General features: G+C 53.9%; 1 protein-coding gene across 9 annotated transcripts in view; it reads left to right on the top strand.

Annotated features, from left to right (window-relative positions):
• Nucleotides 1-5,345: 5,345 nt before the first annotated feature.
• Nucleotides 5,346-20,905, top strand: part of ARRB1 (arrestin beta 1) — a 74,687-nt gene continuing 59,127 nt past the window's right edge. For 2 of the 9 annotated variants that reach the window (XM_013064326.2, XM_004768030.3), the window contains exon 1: nucleotides 5,465-5,622. Coding sequence is in view for 4 of the 9 variants with exons in the window: in XM_045071504.1 (XP_044927439.1) it covers nucleotides 5,603-5,622 (20 nt within the window). In the remaining 5 variants the exon portion in view is untranslated. Of the gene's footprint in view, nucleotides 5,623-11,701; nucleotides 11,734-15,855; nucleotides 15,998-20,905 lie in introns of those variants that run through there. The other 7 variants (XM_013064324.2, XM_013064325.2, XM_045071504.1 and 4 more) reach the window with 6 other exon arrangements.

Raw genomic sequence — 20,905 nt, 5'->3', positions numbered from 1 at the left:
TCTCACGCAGACATAAGTTTTCAGCTAATCTGGGTAAATCCCAAGAAGCCTGATTACTGGATTGTATGGTAAAGGTATGTTCGGTTTTGTAAGAAACCATCAAACTTGTCTTCCAAAGTTGCATTCCTATCAGCAATGGGTGAGAGTTCCTGTTTCCCTGCATCCTTGCCAGCATTTGACGTCTGTATTTCAAATTGTCCATCCTAAGGGGTGCCTAGGAGTATCTCATTGCTGTTTTAATTTACATTTCCCTAATGACAGAAGACATGGATCCTTTTATCATTTGCTTATTTGTCACCCGCGTATTTGCCTTGGTGACATGTTACTTCTTTTTCTGGGGCTGAAACTACATGATTTTGTCCATGCCTCAGAGAGGACTTGAGGATAACCTATACAAAGATTTGGAGTCTTAGCCCCTCTGTAGCTCCCTCCCTCCCAGGACTTCCCCTGTCAATTTCTGGTCATTCTAGCATTCTCAAATTCCTTCTTCTGATATCTCAAACAGCTTTCATCTCCCTCAAGCTTTCTGCTTGAGTTCCAGCTTCCCTAGAGGGAAGGGCCCTCAGTAGAAGAGCATATAAAGGCAGATTTCCCCCAGTGCGGTTCCCATCTTTCAAGAGCAAAATCCCCTCCAGTTTTGGACTGTTTCTGTTTGTTCTCCAGTGCCTTAAAATTCTTGTTTTTATATTTTGTTCAAAGTTTATATTGCTATCTACAGGGGTTAGTCAGCTAGAACATACTTCACTATGACTAGAATCCTATCTGCTGCCTCTCTTCTTTAGAAAGCTAACAATATCACGCCGACCCAGCAAAGACCTCTCAGTTAGCAAGGGTAGCTGTCCTTTCCTGTCACCAAAACTCATTCAGCTGCATTTCGTAGTAGAGTGGGTATTTGTACTTTTTGGCAGCTCAGCCTCTAAATTCCCATCTTACGTTTGGGGAATCCTTTGCCCTACAAGTCTCGGAGTAAGTCAAAGGCTGCCTCCCAGTATGGAAATCACAAATGCCAACAAGGCAGTTTCTCAGGGTCCTTGCCTGCAAACCTAGGATCACGTGACCAGGCTCAACCAACCATGGGGTATTTTGAAGAGTAGAGGGCTTTGCCTCGGGGAATGTAGAGCCGGTGAAGAATCCTTTCCAGGGACAAAGATGTGGCAGTGGCCATACCTACTTTCTAGGGCTAGGCTTGAGGCTGGCAATAGCTGGGGGTATGAGTTGTGGTGTTGCTTCCTCAGCAGCAGCAGCTATCTGAATATCCTGCCAATAAGTTCTTCGGATATTCGAGTCAGCCAGAATTGGTTTTGTCAATTACAAATGAGAACCTTGAATCATCCACTGAGTGATAGTTAGATACCAACAATCCCACCAACAGCAATCTTGTTCAACAAGCTGGAGGTCTTGTTACACCCTGACAAATTGGGGAGCTGACCCAGCTATGAGCCTGCTTCCTCAAGATAACGGCCCCATCCTCCTTTCCAGTCCTGCTCCTCCCCTCTCTGTGCTCTGGCCACAGATCCATCTGAATTCTTGCAAAGTACTGTACCCTTTTCCTTCCTGCCTGGCTTTGCAGCTATTGAATGTCCTCTCCCTGGAATGTGGTTATGTCCTTTCCCTGAACTGCAAACAAGGTCCCTCCCCTCTGCATCCCCTCCCCTCCAGCCCACATCTAATCCATCCTTTACAACAGCCAGAGCCATTGTCTCAAAATACAGGTCCCAGCATGTCACTGCTCTGCTTAAAATCTTTCAAAGCTCAAAAATCTTCATTGATCTTTGGATAAAGACCAAATTCCTTAACATGACCCTCCAGGCCCAGCCTGGTCTGGGTCCTGCCTATGTCTTCAGCTTTACTGGGAGACACTTAGGAGGTAGATGCCCAGGATGGCCCGATAGGGATTAAGCAAGGCAAAGGAGAAGTCAAAGATGACACCTAGATTTCTGGTTGGGGCAAAAGTAGAGAATCTCCCTAGTTTATCAATCTTTAACATCTCAAAGGCATGCATCAGTCAACCTCACATCCTTTGTTGAACAAGGAGCTAGAAACAACCCCCCTCCCTGCCCCCACTCACTCCTTCTTCAATCTGACATTCAACTACCTGACCAACTAAGCACAAACTTTAGGTTTCAACTACAGGTTTGAACTACCTTTTATTTGCTATGTCCTTGACTTAGGCACGTTCCCTCTTAGAGGTTTTGTTTTCTCATCTATAAAGCAGGAATAAGGCTTCATATCTCTCTTTCTCTTTTGGTAAGAGGTCATTATTGTGAGTGGTGAACTTCAGGGCTATGACTGGCCCAGGCTGGGTCAGAGCTGGACATGACCATCCCCTACGAACCTCAGGAGTAGAATCTATTTGCCTTTTAGAAAGACCAATCTGGTTTGCAGATGGAGGCTGAATAACAAATGGGTCAAGACCAGAAGGAGGGAGCCTCCAGGACTCTCAACCCTCAGTGCCCTTGAAGAAATGTGGGGGGGGAGGTGGCCTGCATGAGGGGTGGAACAAACAGAACTGACCCAAACCTCAGAGCAACCTTGGATCTCCTACTGTCCACAACTGGTCCCCGAGCAGGTGCTCTACCTCCAAATATACATGAACCCCTTTACTTCTCATTTCTGCTGCCACCACCATTGTCCAAACCATGATCCGCTCTCTCTTGCCTACTGTCCCTGCTTGTTTGGTCCAACACCTCTCCAGCCAACAGCCAGAGTGACCTTTCAAAATATAAGCAAGTACTGTTTCTCATCTCTTGTGTCCTCCACTGACTCTCCAAACTCTTCAGCCCAACAAAAAATGCTATAGGATCTGTATTCTGCTTCCCTGGCTCACCCAAACCCAGGCACCCTGACCTTATTCTTGGGCTTCAGAAGGGTCCAGCTCTGTATTTGCTCCTCCCTCTGCCTGGGCAGTTCTCCCCGCAGGCTTTCACCGCACAGCACCTATCACTGGGTCCTTACCTGCAGGTTTTACCCAGAGGTCAAGAGCCCATTTCTGAGTATACTTGCCCCATCACTCTTTGTTTCTTCACTGTTTTATTTCCTTCCTAATACTTGGCATTGCTTGAAATTAGATCATTTATACTTATAGAGTTCTCCTCAACATACCACATTTACATCTTTGTTAATTTTAAGGATACTAAGAATATTTTATACTGTCTGAAGGTCCTGATAGGTAAAGCAAAAACTTTACCTATTTAACTTTTTTAAACTCCTCTTCCCCCACCCTAGATCCCTCACTGGAATGACAGCCCTGTTTGTCCTACAGATCACTGATTTGTAAGTTCCCAGAACAGCGCATGGCATATTTGACGAACAGTTTTTGAATGAAGAGTAAATCAAAGACCAGTTTCTGGCTCTTCCATATACTAGCTTCCCTTGGTGGTGTGGGTGGGGGTTGGGGGAGCTGGAGAAGGGGAGGTCAGATGCCAAGGTCCCCGGGAAGGCTATGGATGTGGGCAAGCTACATAGCTTCTCCAAGCATCAGCTTGCTTATTTATAAAACAGGGAGAAGAGAATTTATCTCATAGAATTCTGAATATCAAGTAGTGTCAGGGACACCATTAACTCCCTCATGAAGTTTATGGGCTCATGGGGATGTACTTGACATCGTGCCTGTTAACTGCACAGCCTACCAATCTGTTCACTGTCCCCAGAGCATTAGAGCCATACTTCACTAAATGGGCTGGGAAGAGCTGTGTGGGGGCAAGAGTTACTTGAAACAATCTGATGCATCTTCCTGGACCATTCGTTTTCCTTGGAAGTAATGCACATTATGTCTTGTAGCAAACTAAACATAGCATTTATTGAGTCAAAGGGAGAATTAAGATGTAAAATCCAGGTGCTTTCGGCAACACCATGAGGAGAGCCATTGTAGATCATGTGGCTGGGTTAACCCCATTCTCCCAGGGGAAACTGATGTGGAGAGTGGCAGAAGCTGGTCTCTCCATCCCAGTTAGGGTCCTCTCAAGCTCACACAGTGAGCCTCCCCTCATCACACAGGACTCTGGTACACTCCTCTCAAGTCCCTGGGCTCAGCAGAAACAGCAGGTGGCTTCTCTCCTTTCCCGGAAGGAGTAAGGGTGAAGCCCAGAGGCCAAGGCCAAGATGAAAGTCCTGGGCTCTAATCCACACTCTCTTAATTCCCAACATTGCCCAGACCCTGGACCACCCTGTCTGCCTATCAGCACAGCCCTCCTTAACCACCTGCCTATCTGGACATAATTACAGTAATTTTATTGGGATATCCTTACCCAGCTATATATAACCAGCATAGGTAACTGCTTCTGAACATAATTACAGGAGATGTTTACAGACCCACAATCACATAAGAGTAAATGATAGCTTCCTTTCCTCCCATTAATATGCCAATATTAGGGAACTGTCTGGTCCAATTAGTCAAATCCCAGCAGTGAAGGGGTGGGAAGGACCTCATATTGTTCTACTACATGGACAGCAGGAAGGGGCAGCAGGGTCCCAAGCCAGGGTTTTACAGCACGCCAAGATGTCTGCAGAGAGATGGGCTAACATCTACTGGGCTCCTACCCCCTGCCAGGCACTCGGGGAGGCCAGCAAACACCTGTGAACAATTCTGCAAGCTATATTAAGTATCTCACTTTGTGTGTTTGGAGCCCTTTGGAGAGGGCTGGAGTCCAACGTCACCCGTAAAAAGCCATGAAGCTCGGTAGGGGCCTTTCCACGGTGCTACCCCACCAGGTCAGACTCCCAGGCCACAGGAGACCAGCCCTAAGCTTCTTCTTACCTCCTGTGCTCACTGCTTCCTCTTCTTAGGCAGCTACCTCCACCCGCCCCCTGCTGGTCTCTGGCCCACGCCCCCTCATCAGTTCCCCAGCGTTGATGGCTGCCTTCTCCAACCCCCCCCCCCTGCCCCTTCTTCCTGTCCCGGTAGGGTTGTTGGGTGTTATCTCTCCAGAAGGGCGGGGAGTTGGGGTGGGGGAGGGTGAGGCATGGGGCTAAGGCGGTGCCAGGCACTCGGGGTCTCCTACAGGCCCCCGCCCGCCCCTTACCAGGGGCGCCGCTGGGAGGGAGCTAGGCCTTGGGGTGGGCCGACTTTGGGCTTCCACCCTCCCGCATACACAAAAGGTTGCCTCGCTAGCACCGGGGAGCCCTCCTGCACACACGCACAACTGCACAAAGACGTGCATACCGTTCCACCGCACGAACACACTCCCGACTCGGCCGGAGCCACGGCCGTGCTCACGCACCGGCACACTCGCGTGCACACACGCGCACGTATAGACACCCCAGCGTGCGCCCTCACGTACACAGACACACAGCGGGGTGCATGGCGGTGTGGACCCCCAAATGCCGGCCTTGAGGCCCTGACGCGCCCGCCGTCCTGCCCTGGCGCGCACACGCGCAGGCACACGCACCCTCCCGCACTGCTCCACGCCCCTGGCCGCGGCCCCGGCGGGCGCTGTGCTGCGCGGCGGGCGGGCCCGGGGCGGGGGCGGCGGCGGCTGCGGCCGGGAGAGCGGAGGAGGCGGAGCAGGGAGCCGGGAGCCGGCTGGCCCGCGCTCCTCCTGCCGGCCGGGGATTTTCCAGCCTGGGCGCTGTCGCCTCGGACCTCCTGCGGCCGCGGCGGACCATGGGCGACAAAGGGACGCGGTGAGTGCCGGCGGCGGCCCAGCCGGGTGCCCTGGGGGCGACCTGGGCGAGGGCTCGGGCGGGGGTTCCAGTCGGTCACCCCGGGAGCGCCGACGCCTGGCTCCGCGGTACGCAGCTCTCCTTTGCCAGAGGTCTCCTCTGTGTGGTCGCTGGCGGGGCCGAGGAGACCCGGGGGTCCTGGGTGGGGGTACCTAGAGTGAGGACTTGGACGCCCCATCTGGCTCACAGCTCCTCGCCGCCACCGCCGCCGCCACACACACACACAGACACACACACTCACACTCACTCGCTGCTGACACCCAGCATCTACCGGCCAGCAGACGCAGAGACGCAAGGGGGCAGGTTAACACACAATGGCACACACGCTCCTGGAGACACACGGGCACACTCATCCATGGGCACACTCCTGCTGGCATACACACGGACGTTCACTGCCACAAGCTTATCGTGTACAATGACACACCGTCACACACTCACTGGTACACATTCATGAACACATTCTTGCTGACAGTCATGTTGTCGTACACATGTCACACTCTAACACACATCAGTTCTACCACACCTTCATGTTGGCACACTCATGGTGGCCTACACAGATACACACAGACACTGTCACTTGCACTCACTGTGACAAACACTCTGGGATATACCCTCACACACTCATGTTGGCACCTATCTCCCCAACACCTTGTTTGTGAGACCCACCAACACTGACCCCCACAGACAGTCAGACTAAAGCCCACACACTCTGGTGCCCCATGGTCACTAGCCAGCAGACCCTGGGGCCGCTGACCGCTGACACACTCACTCCAGTCCCTACATGGCATGAAGTGGAAAGACACACATCACACAGGGTGGCAGGCCCCCACAGAGCCTGGGAAAAATGCATCCCATCCACTCTGTTTCCCTCCCTCTGACCTCCAGAGGCCTAGGGTGGCTGGCCACCATCTGTCTGAAGCTGGGGTGGGGAGAGGGGTTCCTATCTCCTTAGGAGCTTGGCATGGCTCAGAAAGGGAGAGGCTTTGCCTCTGAGATGAAAAACTGGTACAAAATAGCGGGGGGGGGGGGGAAGCTGGGGCAGGGCAGCCCCTGGGGATAGCCTCTGTAGACAAGACAAGCCCAGATCAGGCACTCTGGTTTGTCACCCTGGTTGTACCCCTTCCCTCTGCCTGCTCCTTTAAGTGCCACTAGACGCTTCCCTCTCTCCTCCCCCTACCACTTCTACAAGCCCTTCATTTTCATTTTTTTCTTTCTTTACCTTCTTCTATCCTTGTGCCCCACTTCTCTCTCCTCTCTTCCCTTTCTTCTTGCTGCCAATAATTATTTATTGAGTGCCTGCTGTGTACTAGGCATGGCGTGGGGATCAAAGACATGTAAGACCTATTCCTTCCCCAAAGGAGCAGCTAGACTAGGAAGACATGACCCCAGTGGTCATTACGTTTCGCGACCACGACAAAGCAATTTCACACACAGCCTGCTGTCTGACACTCTTCCTCAACAGCGTTAGTGAGATCCTCTAGAGACTATTTTCTTCTCCTCAGAAGAAGAAACTGAGGCTTGAAGATAATTTAGAAACTGCTTCCCAACCGTCCCCCTGACATCTTTTTCAAGGAGGCTAATTTTCCTTTTCTGCTTTCCAGAAGAGGAACCAGAGTGTTAGAGGTTACCTGACTTTCTTAAGGTCAGGGGACATCAGAAGCTGGGCAGAGGCTGGGCCCCGCTTAGTCCATTTCTCTGGGGCTTGCCCTTGGGCAGTGCCAAACCCTTCATGGGCCCTGAGGGTGCCCTGCTCTGTGTGTGGAGGCCCCGGGCTCGGAGGCGAGGCTGCAGAAGATCCTGAAGCTTCTGCATTCACCTTGATGACTAGTCCTCATTGCAGCTGGCTGACCAGCACTGCGACCATGTCTTTGTCCTCACTAGGATGTGCGACTCTCTCTTCTGCTATGGCTAATGTCCCTCAAAGCCAAGATCCTCCTGACCATTGAGATGAGACTTTTCTCCCCGTGAGCGTTAGGAGCCTTTGCCCTTCTCATTTGTTCCTCCTGTGCTGCTCTACCATCAGGGTGACTCAGCCCCTCTTGGGCCTTGGTTTGCCTCTCTGTGACTTGAAGAGGTAGGTCATTGCTGCCCATGCTGGCATAGAGTGCCAGCAGGATGGGGACCTTGTGAGCAGCCCAGTACCTGTTGGAGACCCTGTCTTTGGGGTCAAGATCTTTCCCACGACCCACCCCCCCCACTTGCCTCTAACTCACAGGGGGCCTTGGACATTTGTCCTTACCCTTCTGGACCTTAGTTTTCCTGTCTGTAAATTGGAGCTGTCAGTACTTAAACATTTCAAGGCTCTGTTGTGTTTATTGAATTTGCTGAGCAGGGAAAGAGGTGCTGCCTGAAGCCTGGAGCCCAGGCTTGGCTAAAGTCCATTGGATGGATGGTGGCCCTGCTCCCCCCCCCCCCCGCCCTCTCTCATAGCCCCAGGAGGCCAGGTTTCCTGAGGCATTTGGAAGAGAAGGACGAAATCAATAATGGGCTGTACCGTGCCTCACTTCGGAGGCCATGGGTTTCTTTCTCTGACCTGGAAGAGGAAACTGCAAATACCTCATACTGTAAGGCTCAGGAGTCATGGCATCCGTCTAAGCACTTGGACTCAGCCCCATGTGGAAGTGATAGTGAGAATTAGTTAGAAACTGTCACTGTCCTCTAGGAAGTCTTGGGGTCCAGGGGGAAGGCCGGGGAGACCAATGTCTGGATGGGATTAATTACGGGGCAGGTGTTATGATGACTGTTCTAGCAGGGTGCTCTGGGAGCAATCGTACACCCATTCAGCAAATGTTGACAGAGTGTCCGGGGCTGGGGCTTCTGAGAGGAAGGGTCCCACTCTGTCGCCGAAGGATTTAGAGCTGAGCAGGTGACTACACTGCAGGGTGACAGGTGCCATGGAAGGCCTAGGGAGGAGTCCCCACCCCAGTCCCAGCAGGGGACATGGTGAGGGACGCTTTCCTGGGACAGAGGTGGCTCTGGAGCCCCTGAGCTTCATCTGGAAAGACAAGGAGGCCAAGGCGGTGGCCCTGGGGATGGTGTTCCTGGCGGAGGGCGCAGAATGTGAAAAGGTCTGGGAGGCTCGAAGCACCCTGTGTGTGCGACCTGCGGGTGGGGCTGGTGATGATAGGTGAGCCTCAAGAGAAAAGCGCAGGCTAGTCAGCAACAGCCTGGAACGTCACTAAGGAGAGAGTCTGCGGTGGTTCAGGGGGCAGTGTGAGAGGAGAGAAGAGAGCAGATTTCCCTTGCAGAGGGACGCCTTTGGCAGTGGCAGGGGTGCAGAGGGCAGAAGCAGGGAGACTGGGTGAGGAGGCCGAGGAGGAGCCTGGGAGAAAGCAGGGTCCAAGCTAGGCTTGGGGAGAGGACGCAACTGAGAAATATGAATGAGGAGGTGGTGTCCATTAGTCTGACTGCTCGGTGTCTGGTATGTGTCAGGAAACTGACATGCATGATCTCATTTGGTTCTCCCAGTGATCCTGTTAATGGAGGGATTGTTACTCCCTTTTACAGCTGAAGAAACAGACTAAGAGAGATTAAGTAATTTGTCCGCTGCCATTCAGCGGAGAAGCCAGCCCGTGTGTTCACAAAGCCCTCTGCGGACCGCGCTTCCACCCGGAGGGAGAGGGCTGAATGGCCCACACAGCCTCCCGCACCTCCCTGGCCAGTCCACTCTCTCTCGGGCTGTGCATCCCTTCTGGTTCTTGCTGTTCTTCCTAATTCAGCTGCCAACACTAACGATCAAAGTGAGATAACAGGAGGGACTTCCCGAGAGGTAATGGGAAGGAATCGAATTCTTGTTCCTACAGATGGTTATGAAGTTTTCTTTGTTGGAAGGGGAGGAAGGCGGGTGTGATAGACATGTCATCACCAGCTCTTCGAACCTTGGCTGTCATCTCTCTCTCAGCAGTCAAGCCCTCTGTGACCTATCTTGGGTGGAATAGGGAGAAGTCTTGTGGCTTTGTCCAAGGATGCATCTGAAGTTGCTGAGAGTGGCAGTGTTGAACCTGACTTACCATCTCTGGTCCCCAGTCTAGGCTGGCTTCTGGGCTTCAGACTTGGCCACAGCTCTTTCCCTTCCAAGTTTGGGCATCCTTGCCTGAGGCTGAAGTTTTCCATTGGCATGGGTTCAGGGGGCTTGTCACACCTCGGGAGCTGTGACAATGGAAAAACAACAGAGAGTCAACACCATCCAAGTGGCCCCTGGCGTCAACCAGGCCACCCTCCACTGCTTCCAGAGTGACCATTCTGGCCATCTGTCTGTCTGAGGCCGGCAGGGAAGGGGCAGCTTGGCAGGGAGCCAGACTGGAAGTTGAGGAAGATGTAGGGAGACTTCTGTCTGCATAGATGGGTCAGGATCCTGGGGGTAGTGATGGTGGAGGGAGGTAGGGATTGGAAAGTCCCAGGTTTGGAAGTGGCAGTTGCCTCCAGGGGTGCGTGGGTACTGTGGCGTAGGGAAGAGTTATGGTGTGTACAGAGAGGAGAGCTAGGGGCAGCTGGGGCCTTGGAGAGCTCAGGTGCCTGAGGGGGAAGAGGGGACCAGCTTGAGCTACGCACCTGGGAGTTGGCCAGAAGGCAGCGGCTGGTGACTTGGTGAGAGGTCTTTTGATAGGGTGGTGAGGGCAAAGCTGGGTCACAGGGGAGAGGGGAGGACCTGCTTTTCCCCTGTGCTTGGAGCTCAGGTAGGTCTCATGGAGGAAGGGTGTGAGGCCCTGGGCTCAGGTGGTGGGGACTGGGGGTGTGGGAACCTGGGGGGTCAGGCTCAGCTAGGGGTGGGAGGGACACGGTAGAAATGCAAGCTGGTCACAGGAGAGGGTGTCTCCTGAAAGAGGGGCTTCTGATTGTGGCCGGGGGTTTTGGGAAGCCTTTCATAAGGAAGTGCCTTCTGAGCTGGGTTCTGGAGCAAGGGGAAGGCCGAGTCGTCTAGACAGAAATTGCGGACAGCGGCTGCAGGCCCAGGAGTGTGGCTGCTGAGGGACGAGGCTGCCTTAGGAAGTAGGCCTTGGGTACTGGGTGGGTGAATTTCCTGGCAATTTCTCACACATTTATCCATACCCCAGGTGTTTTTATTTCCCAGTTGGTGAGCTTCTTGTGGTTTGGGAGCTATTTCTGTTTTCTGTTTGCTGGTCGCTTATCCACCTCTGGGTCTGATTCATTGGAGATGCCTGGGAAGGGTAGTTGAGTGCACTGAATCCTTCCTCCCCTCTTGCCTCTGCTGTCAGCCCAGGGGCATCCTAAGGGCTAATATTAGGTCCTTCCCATTAGGGGATTCTAAGGATGAAAGCCATGTTTCCCACATTAGACTAGGTTTGGTGGGTGGAGAGTGGGGAGTCCATTTCCTCCATCAGATTGTGAAGTCTTGAAGGAGAGGGAGGTCCCATCCCTATCAGAATGGGGTTCCTCAGAGTGAAGCCGGTTTCTCCCCCATCAGCCAGGCATCCGAAAGAGGAAGGTCTGTCTGCCCCATCAGACTGAAGGCTGCTGAGGGTGGGGCATGTCTCAGTATGAGTAGGTATTATCTGGGATGGTTTCAGGCTCCCTCTCTGTCTTCTGTGTGCAGGATGGGTCCTGCCCCAGGAGTGGCTGGAGTCCTAATGGGGGGGTGTCCAACCAACAGAGGGGGTGGGGCAGGACAGGGTGGCTGCTTTTGAGAGGGGAACAAAGGCGTCTGTTGTCCCAGCCCCAGCCCTCCCTCCCCAAGGGGCCCTGGCAGGGTCATCTCTCCGGAGACGCCTCCTCCTTCCTGGGACGGGCCCCATCTTTAGTCCACTTGAGAGGAACTGCCTGTTCCTTCCCAGGAGACCTGGTGCCAGATGAGGCTGGGCTTCGGGGACTGGACCAGACAGGTCCTGGAGTTCTGTATGGCTGAAGTCACCGCAGCCACTGAGTGGTTTTCCCTCTGGGCCTGGCTGGGACCACAGCCGAATCCGTGGGGCCCCTTGTACTTGGAGAGGAATCCATCTATTGGTCTGAAGAGCCTGGAACAAGGGGGACACTCTGGCTAATGTCAGGCCGGCTAGAGACTTACTCCTCGCTCAAGGTCTGAGCATTCAGTGGCAACATGGCAGGCGCCCACAGGTCTGGAAACGGAATGGGTATGGGCCTGGGTGAAGTCGAAGGGCCCTCCCATAGTGGTTGTGGGCCTCTGGCCCCACAGCTGGTCCTCCTGGTTCTTTTGCGGCTCTATCCTCTTGCCTTCTCCCATGCCATTAGTGGGCATGTGTGTGTTTTGACCAAGGGCAGGGGCGGGGTGGGGGGAGGAGTGGACAGCTGGGATGTACCATCACTGGAGGGTCCCAGAGGTATGCTCTAAAGCTTAATCATTACTGTGTGATCCAGGCACCACATACACCCTCTCTGGGTCTTGGTGTCCCTGTGGAAGTCAGATCCTCCATGCTGTGCAAGGAGGTAACTCTCCTTGAGATATCTCCTTTCCTGTGTTCTGCTAGTGGGCGTGGGGGTGATCTTTCTTCCAGAGGGTGGCCAGAAGTGGGGGATAGGGCAAAGTTCAGGCCTCTGTCACAGACCAGTGGGACCGAGAATGCAGGGGAGCTGGGCCTGGGTGACTGTGGATTGTGCCCTCAGCCCACTCTGTGATCCGATTAGCATAGACTGATTAGTATAGTGGGTAGGCTTTACGAAGAACCAGATTTCCTGGTTTCATGTGCCAGCTCTGCCACTTACCAGCTCTGTGACTTCTATTATTTAACCCTTCCTCTGCTGTAGCACTCTCATCCGGGAAATGGGCCAGCAACTGTGCCTAAAGAGTAGGTTGCCTCAAGGAGTAACTGAGCTGAAATAGGTAAAGCTCAGGGACAAGTCCCTGGCCAAAGGGCAGTATTTACTTGAGGTCAGCTCCCTCAGCAGGCTGTGAGCTCCCACACAGAGTAACCATCTCTGATTCACTCCTGAGGCCTCAAAGTTCTTGGCACAAGCCTGTTTCATCATTGGCCCTTAGTACACAGGTGGTGACCTGACCCAACACAGTGCCCTTCCTGTCTGTCCTTCAAGGCCTGCATCATATATGGCCTCCTTCTTCAGGAAGCCCTCGCTGATCACCCTGATCACCAAGTACCTTGTGGGGTTTTTGTTTTGTTTCTTTTGTGTGTGTGTGTGTGTGTTTTGTTTTGTTTTGTTTTGCATTCTTTCTGTCTCTCTCTCTCTCTCTCTCAGTCTTGGCATTGATCCACTCCCCCACACCCCCAATGTGTCCTGGTTATTTACATAGTTGTAGTGTCCCCTGGGTGAGACCAAGGACCCCTGTCCTGAGTCTTTTGTCCCTGTACCTGTGCAGACCTGGCATGGTGCACTGAACTACGTAAATATTTGTTCAGTGAAGGAGGCTGAATGTAGGTGTTTCAGTGGGAGAAGAGATACTTGGTGGGGGAGGGGGATGGGCAGTATGGTTGGTGAGGACAATGGGATATCTTTGCCGGCTTTGCGACACCTACAAGTGATTTTGTGTGTGTGTGTGTCACCCAAAGGGCGGAGGTCATTGGATGAGCGGCTTTACCTGGCTAGGAGCATGTGTTTTCTGATAACCAGAGCTAGCCGGCATGGGGTTTGGTGGCTCGTTCTAGCCTTCTTGCTTTTGCTTCTCCTGCTCCCCCCATTTAGGGTACCATCCTTGCTTCTTACCGCTTGTCCAAATCCTTCTCCCTAAGTAAGTGTCCCAGCCGTGGAGCCATCCCTTGCTGGCCCCAAGAGTGTGGGTTCCATTCTTCATCCCCATCCTCAGACATTTCCTGAGCCTTCCTGGGTCTGGACTGTGGTGTACGTGATTGTAGAGTCTTTAGAATGGACATCTGGATCTGGCCCCAGTACACCCAGTGTGGTTTGACCTGGCCTGAGGAGGGGTCCGTGGCTTCCGATCAAGGAGCTCTTTATGCAGCTGGAGAGATCTCCCCCTTGGCTTCCCACTGGGCAAGTACTCAGGACCCACCTAATTACTGGGGACAGTGTTCTGGGCACTGGATCCAGCAGGCTGCGGTCATGATCAGCTAATTAAACTACCCAAGAATTGCTCATTGGCTCTGAGGAGGGGAAGGAAGAACGTGGGGGGTGGTGGGGCTCAGAAGAATGTGAGAAGGCGAGCAAGGCTGTGAAGGAGGCTTCAGACATGGGGCCTGCAGGCAGAGCTAGGAAAAGAAAGCAGGAGGTGGGGAGAGAGAGTGAGGGAGCTGGGAGAGAGGCAGACAGACAGACGGATGAGCCAGAGTGCTATCTGGGGACAAGAGCCAAGTGAGATAAGTCAAGGAGAGGGGTGCTGACCTGGGAAACAGGGACCCCACTTCTTTGCTATCCCTCTGATACCCTGGATAAGCTGCTTTTCCTCTTTGGGCCTCAGTTTCTCTGTGTGTCAAGAAGGAAGGAGAAAGGGCTTTGGCCTACGAGGGCCTTAGTACTCTTTCCTTCTCAGTTCTACAGCTGGAAGGGGAGAGGGCAGAGACAGCAGGCTGTCAGGCTGTGCTCTGTGCTGGATAGCTTGGCCGCCAGCAGCCCTGTGTCTGGAAGGGGCAGGCAGTGGGTGGGTGTGATCCCGCCTGAGATGGAATGCCTCGAGTTGAATCAGAAGGGAAGAGTCTGGGTGGCAGGCAGCAGGCAAGACCTTGGCCTCTGTTGTGCCCTGTCCCTGTCTTCATGGCCATCCTCTGGCTCCCAAACTAGCTTCCTCAGTGGGGACCAGTGTGGTGTCTGTGTGGTGTTTCCCAATAGTAGCACCCCCGGATGTATGTGGATCCCCAAAGCTAGAGCCATGAAGTCTGGAACAGGGATGGTAGAGTCCCGCAGACTTGGGCAGTTCTGCTGTCCAGCATATTGCACACCAGCTCCATGACTTCGGGGGAAGGCTCTCTGGGTGTCAGTTTTCTCGTTTGTGCGGTAGGCATGATAACATCACCTAGTGCATATGGTTGCTGTGGCCCAGAGGGTAAGGATTTGCTGAAGCCCTCACTGTCATTCAAGACCAGGAGTGGGTCTTAGCTCTTCTCTCTGCTTCCCTGTCTCCTGCATCCCCTCCCTCCCGCCCTGTCTGCTGCTGTGCACACAGATGAATATGCGGGGGTGGGGGTTGCACCAGGCTAGAGAAGAAGTTCAGATGGAGGCAGGAAAGGGAAGTGAGATTGCCCAGAGGCCAGGGAGGGGCAGTGCGGGGCAGCTGAGCCCCCAGCCCTATGGCCCCTCACCTATGACAGATTGTCTAGGAGGCAGTGGGGAGAATCTGGGGGGCAAGAAGCTGGGGCAGGGGTGGACACTGTGGAGGGCCCCAGGCTTCTCTCCCGTAGCTCATGCCCCCAGGTGCTGCGGTGGGGACTATAAGCCAGGTTTTTTGCTCGGGAAGCCAGCAGGCCACTGTTTCACACACTCTGATGACAACAGCCCTTCCTGGTTCCCACCCCTAGCAGGAGGGTGCCTGCTTGGAGCTGAGAGTCTTGGAGAGCAGCGCCAGCCTCCGAGGTCTGCTGAGGTCTGGAGGAGAGGCAGCAAAGGAGGGAAGCAAGCCGCCTCGCCCTCCCCCAGCCTCTCCCTGCAGTGCTGGGCTGTGACATGCCAGGGCCTCTGACTCCAAGGAAGCTGGTTACATAACTCCGCCCAACTCCCTGGTTCCTTCTTCTCTTCCTCCCCAGAGGGGCCCAGGAGGAGGCCGGAACTGCTTCGCTGGGGATTTCTGGGCCTGAGATGTCAATGTGAGCAGTCCCCTGCCTGGGCTGGTGGTATGTGCTGCCCACATCATTTCCGGGGGAGAGCTGTAGGGCCGCTGAGGTTGGCTCCGGGCACTGCCCCCCTCCCACACTCCTGGGAGTAGAGCTGCAAGAGGGAGAAGCCCTCATTAGAGGAAACAGGCTGTGTCCTGAGATAATTTGCCCACGAAGTACCCCCAGCGGGGACCTGGCCTCTTTGCAGCCAGAGGAACAAATAGCCAGCATTTTTCAGTTTGTTCCACTAGGTTCCACAAACATTTCTCAAGCACTCGCTGGGTGCCAGGCCCAGACCTCCATTCAACACATGTCCCCACGCTGCCTGGCTGACTTGCGGAGCAGCTCTGCTCCTGTCCCCTACCTGAAACCCCTTCTCAGAGGCCTAGCCCTCGGGGGCTGGGCTAGCGGGGACTTCCATGATAGAGAACACCATGGGGGTTCCTCTGGGCTGGGCATTTACAGGCTTGGCTTATCCCTTTCTCTTCTGCCACCCCTGTCCTCCCAAGAAGGGACCTGTGAATGAACACTTCGGGGCTGGGCATCTGAAGCACGAAGAGGAGGAAACATGCAAGTCTCAGCCCTGGGGCTGCTCCTGTCTTTTGAGGGAGAGGAAATAGATCATCACAACACACTAGAAGAAGGGGGTAAGGTGGATTCGTTATATAGGGGGGGCAAAGCCCGCCAAGTGGCTCAGGGTCAGAGGCAGCTCCTTAGAAGTGGGAGACCCTGGAGCAGGCTTTGGCTGGTGAGTCTGTGCCAGGCACAGTGTCAAACCCCTCAGCTGCTGTTAATTAGGGGTAGGTGGAGGCTGCAGATTGTTTTTTTTTGTTTGTTTGTTTGTTTTTTTTTTTTTAATATTTTATTTATTTATTTGACAGAGAGAAATCACAAGTAGATGGAGAGGCAGGCAGAGAGAGAGGGAAGCAGGCTCTCCGCTGAGCAGAGAGCCCGATGCGGGACTCGATCCCAGGACTCTGAGATCATGACCTGAGCCGAAGGCAGCGGCTTAACCCACTGAGCCACCCAGGAGCCCTGCAGATTGTTTTTAAACAAAAAAAAATTTTTTTAAAGATATTATTCATTTGAGAAAGAGACAGAGGGTACATGGGGGGTGGCACAGAGGGAGAGGGACAGAAGGCTACCCCTTGAGCTGGGAGCCCAATGAGTTCTGGGCTTGATCCCAGGACCCCGACATCATGATCTGAACGGAAAGTAGACGTTTAACTTACTGAGCCACCCAGGTGAGGCTGCAAAGTGTTGGGGGGCACAATATTTAGGGTGAAATTCAAGGTTCTGCTTCATGGCCTCACAGTGAATGTTGGGGCCTGGATGGAAGAAATGGGACGGATATAGGAGGAGACAACAGGTCCTGCAAACCCACTGTCGGAAATGAGGCAGTTTGGGGGGGGGGGTCTGTCCTGGTCTCTTCTGGTGGAGGGCCATCAGAGCAAAGACTTTCCCCGGTGGAGGAGATCTGTAGAAGGTCTGATGACTTCTAGATGAGCAATGGACATGAAATGGGAAACAATGTCTTTTGAGAAACAGTGCTAAGCTTTGGGGCTGTGGCGTGGCAGTGGAGGTGGGGGACACGTGGCTCTGAGGTCCATCTCTGGAGGTGAGGGGCTGGGTGGCCAAGAGAAGCAATGGGTTGGGGTTCTCACCTTCCTTCTAGCAGGATCTCCAGTATCCCTGGTAGCTTTTCCATTCTTTCTCTGTTGTATCTGTGCTAATGAAAGTGCCCAGCACGTCAGCAGGATGATTTTATTAAGGACCTTTATAGCCCCAGGGCAGTGGAAGAAACCAGGAGGCATTTTTAAAACTCAGTAAGGAGAACTTTTTCTTTGCAAGAGATTTTTTTTTAATATCCTAAAAATGACAAAGATGATCACATGGGATAATGGAATGGTTAATATGCTTGTATTCATTTCTCATTTAGAGGGCTGACTTTAGCAGCAAGGTCTCAGTGCGCAGACTTCAGACAATCTGATCAGGTCTGACGTTCACTTTTTTACAGTCAAGTCAATTTTGCTAAAAAAAAAAAAAGGTAAAAGTTTTTTTTGGTAAGTAGAACTTTCAACCAAAGAACCATGGCCCAGTCCCAGATCGAGTCCTGTCCCAGGCCACACACACAGCAACTTGGCTCCCTCCAGCCTCAGCTTCTGTTGGAGTGTTTGGGGGCAGGGATGTGCCAAGGGATCCTTACCTTTGGGGCACCCAGCCTCATGGTGATATATACATGTCCTTATCACCGAAGTGCTTTTCTTCTCCCTATTCTCCTGTGGCTGGCTCAGGCTAAGCACTGCTTCCGGCCTGGACTGTTACCAGAATCTTCTGGCTCCATCCTGGTCCCGCTGCTCAGTCTAGATGCCCCCCACACCGTTCTCTTATTCTGAAATTCACATCTGACTCCATTTTTCTCCTCTTAGAAACTGGCCGGTTGCTCCCCATTTCCTGTAGGACCATCCACATTCTCCAGGGGGCATTGGAGGCCCTCCACCGTCTGTGTCAAACTTCCTTCCTGTGCTCCTTTCCCAGCTCTCCCCACCACCCTGCCCACACCCCAGCTGCGCTGATTTCTTTGGATATTCCTCTACAGTCTTCACATTTTCTCCGCACTGTGCCTTTGTTCAAGCCGGCCTCTCCGCTGGAATGCCTTCTTTCTCTGACTGGGCACAGCTCCCTTCTATTTGAAGGTTGAACTTCACCCCCGTGTGGTATAGTTGATCTGTTGTACTGAGCACTTCAGTACAACACCTTCCCTTGACTGGGCGCCCTGCACCAAGGCCGTCAGTGTCCTCCTTCGTGCTCCTTCGCACCTCACAGTCTTGCGGGTGGGATGGCACGTTCTGTCACAGCTGGCTGCTGACACATCAGTTTCCTGTGCTTGTGGGCAGACCTGTGTCTGGTACCTCTTGGCCCCCCCAGCTCCTGATAGGGCTGGCCTGGCCCCGTGAGGTCTAGGTTTGCAGAAGTGAACTGAAGCAAGAGTACAAGCCCCACACACCCATGGGCATGTGTGCAAACTCACACACTTCTGACACCCATGGCTGTTGTACTCATATACGTAGGGGCCAGAACTGGGTGGAGGTGTGAGTCAGGGAAGATTCCCTGGAGGAAGCGAGCCCTGAGCTGCTGACCCAAAGGAGAAGCACTCTTTCCCTCTTCTCACTTCCTTCCTGGCGCTAGCGCTTTAAGAAAACAGCTGACACCGGCTGTGGAAAGGGAAAAGTCGGTATTGTGAGTTGGGGGTTGGGATCTCGGAGCCTGGAGGTGATTAAATTAGGCACGTGCCTCCCTCCCTCCCTCCCTTGCCCTCCCTCCCTTCCATCCCCTCCCTCCCTCTCTCTCTTCCTCCCTCCCTCCCTAGTCCCTCCCTTTCCCTTCCTTCCTCCCTCCTTTCCCAGTCTCCTTTATCTTCTCCCTTCCTCCTCCTCCCTTCCTCCCTCCCTCTTCCCTCCCCCCCTGCCTCCTGCCCCACCTCTCTCTCTCCTGCCTCCCCTCCCTCTCTCCTGCCCCCTCCTTCCCTCCCCCCCCACCTCCTGCCCCCTCCTTTCCTCCCTCCTCCCCCCCCCCCCACCTCCTGCCCCCTCCTTTCCTCCCTCCTCCCCCCCTGCCTCCTGCCCCACCTCTCTCTCTCCTGCCTCCCCTCCCTCTCTCCTGCCCCCTCCTTCCCCCCCCCCCCTCCCTCCTGCCCCCCTCCTTTCCTCCCTCCCCCCCCCCCTGCCTCCTGCCCCACCTCTCTCTCTCCTGCCTCCCCTCCCTGTCTCCTGCCCCCCTCCTTCCCTCCCAGCTCCCTCCCCTCCCTGCCTCCCTTCCACATACATTTCTGAACCTCTAGCACATGCCCAATATCTGGGGCTGATACACAAAACTGATCAGATAAAACATATCTTTATATTTTTCTGTCTTCAGAAAAATTCATGTTGGAACCTGCCCTTTCCCTTTTCTGTCTCAGGGGATCTGAGTTCAAGTGTTGGCATGTCCCTGATAGCTCTGGGCCGTCAAGTCACTTCTCTGAGCTTTAGTTTCCTGTGTATACCATGGAGATGATAATACCCTCCTCCTGAGACTCCAGTGGATCATATGTGTGAGGTGCCCAGCAGGCGCCTTTGATGGTAGTTCCTCACTGAGTGAGAGCCACTCTCCAGCTGGAAGCCAGATCCGGTGTGTCCTCCTTGACCAGCACAGGGCCAGGCACACATTACAGCGGTGTGCTCAATCATTCCAGTTTTCCTGGGACTGTCTTGGTCCATCTAGGGATACTCCTTTGTCTTGGGTGACTGTGGACAGGACTACATTCTCCATAAGGGTTTGTAGAACAGACATATGAGTGGGTAAATCATAAGGGAAGGACAGAGATGGGACTTGGGCAAGCAAAAGCAAGCACAGGGCAGCTGGCTTGTCAGGGGAGAGGTGGTCTTGTGAAGGGTCTGGGTAGCGGAGCAGGTGGAAGGTGGGAGGTGGGCTCGGGACCTTCTGCTGCTTGGCAGCATAGGGAAAGGTACAGGCCCTGAGTCTGCGAGGCTGTTGCTTTTAAGCAAGCTTCAGGCTTCCAAAGCATATGCACTCGTTGTCTGATCCCCTTTTTCTAGGAAGGCCTGTAATAAGCCACTGGCTGCTCCTCTGCTTCAGAAGCTGGAGGCCTATTGTTCCTCATGGGACACACGGTGTTCCTCAGGAGCTGTGTACTCCAGACTGTGAAGAGACTAGGCTGAGGTCCAGGCTGGGAGATGGGAGAGCAGGGCTCTAGCCCCATTCCCTGGTTCTGGGCCAGAGACCTAGCAAGGCCTCAGTTCCCTTCCTGTTCCCTGAGGATCCAGCCCTTCCTGCCAGGGTGTCTGTGAGATATCACCTGCAAAGGTCCCTTGGCATGTCTCGCCCAGAGGAGGCATAAATGCGTGTCCTCTGTTGTTCCTTTCTGTAAATGGGGACAATACAATCAGCTCTGCCTACCTTCCAGGGCTGATGTGTGGACCAGATGGGATGCGGGATGTGGGAACTCTGGGTAAACAGTGTCAAAGCCTTCAAATATTTGGGGCTGAGGTTCTTGGTGGGGCTGTTTCTGCTGGCCCAGGGGTCCAGGCACAGGTGGGGGCGACCCTGCCCACCCAGGCATGGAGGACCCTCCTGGAGGCATGCTCCAGGATCACAGAGAAGTCCAGCGCTGCTGTCCATGGGAGCACGCACACTCCGTGGGCCGGTCCTGAGCTCAGACGAGCTCTGCTGCTTCCGAAACCGTGGCGAGAGGGAGACAGCCAGCCAGCCAGACTTGGTTCTGTGGCAGAGAGGGTTTAGTTGCAGCAGGACGCGTGACCAGAAGAAGGAATGTCCTCCGGAGCCTCCTCTGTCAGTTGGGCTGGGGGCAGGGCCTTTGTGAAGGCGGGTGGTGTTCGGATCGCCTCTGGGCCCTTCCTCCAGCCCAGGGGCGGACTCACCGTGAGGCTGGTGCAGCTTCAGCTTCAGGCCCTCTGTGCTCCAGGGCCCCTTCCAAGACCTAGCGCTGTGTCCACGGACTCAGAGGTTCTGTGAACGGTGCAAAAAGAAGATATTTT

The sequence above is a fragment of the Mustela putorius genome, unplaced genomic scaffold (genome assembly GCF_011764305.1).
Source record: "Mustela putorius furo isolate JIRA1106 unplaced genomic scaffold, ASM1176430v1.1 tig00003987_pilon_pilon_pilon, whole genome shotgun sequence".
Taxonomy (NCBI): Eukaryota; Metazoa; Chordata; class Mammalia; order Carnivora; family Mustelidae; genus Mustela; species Mustela putorius.
This window is presented reverse-complemented; position numbering and strand designations above follow the sequence as displayed.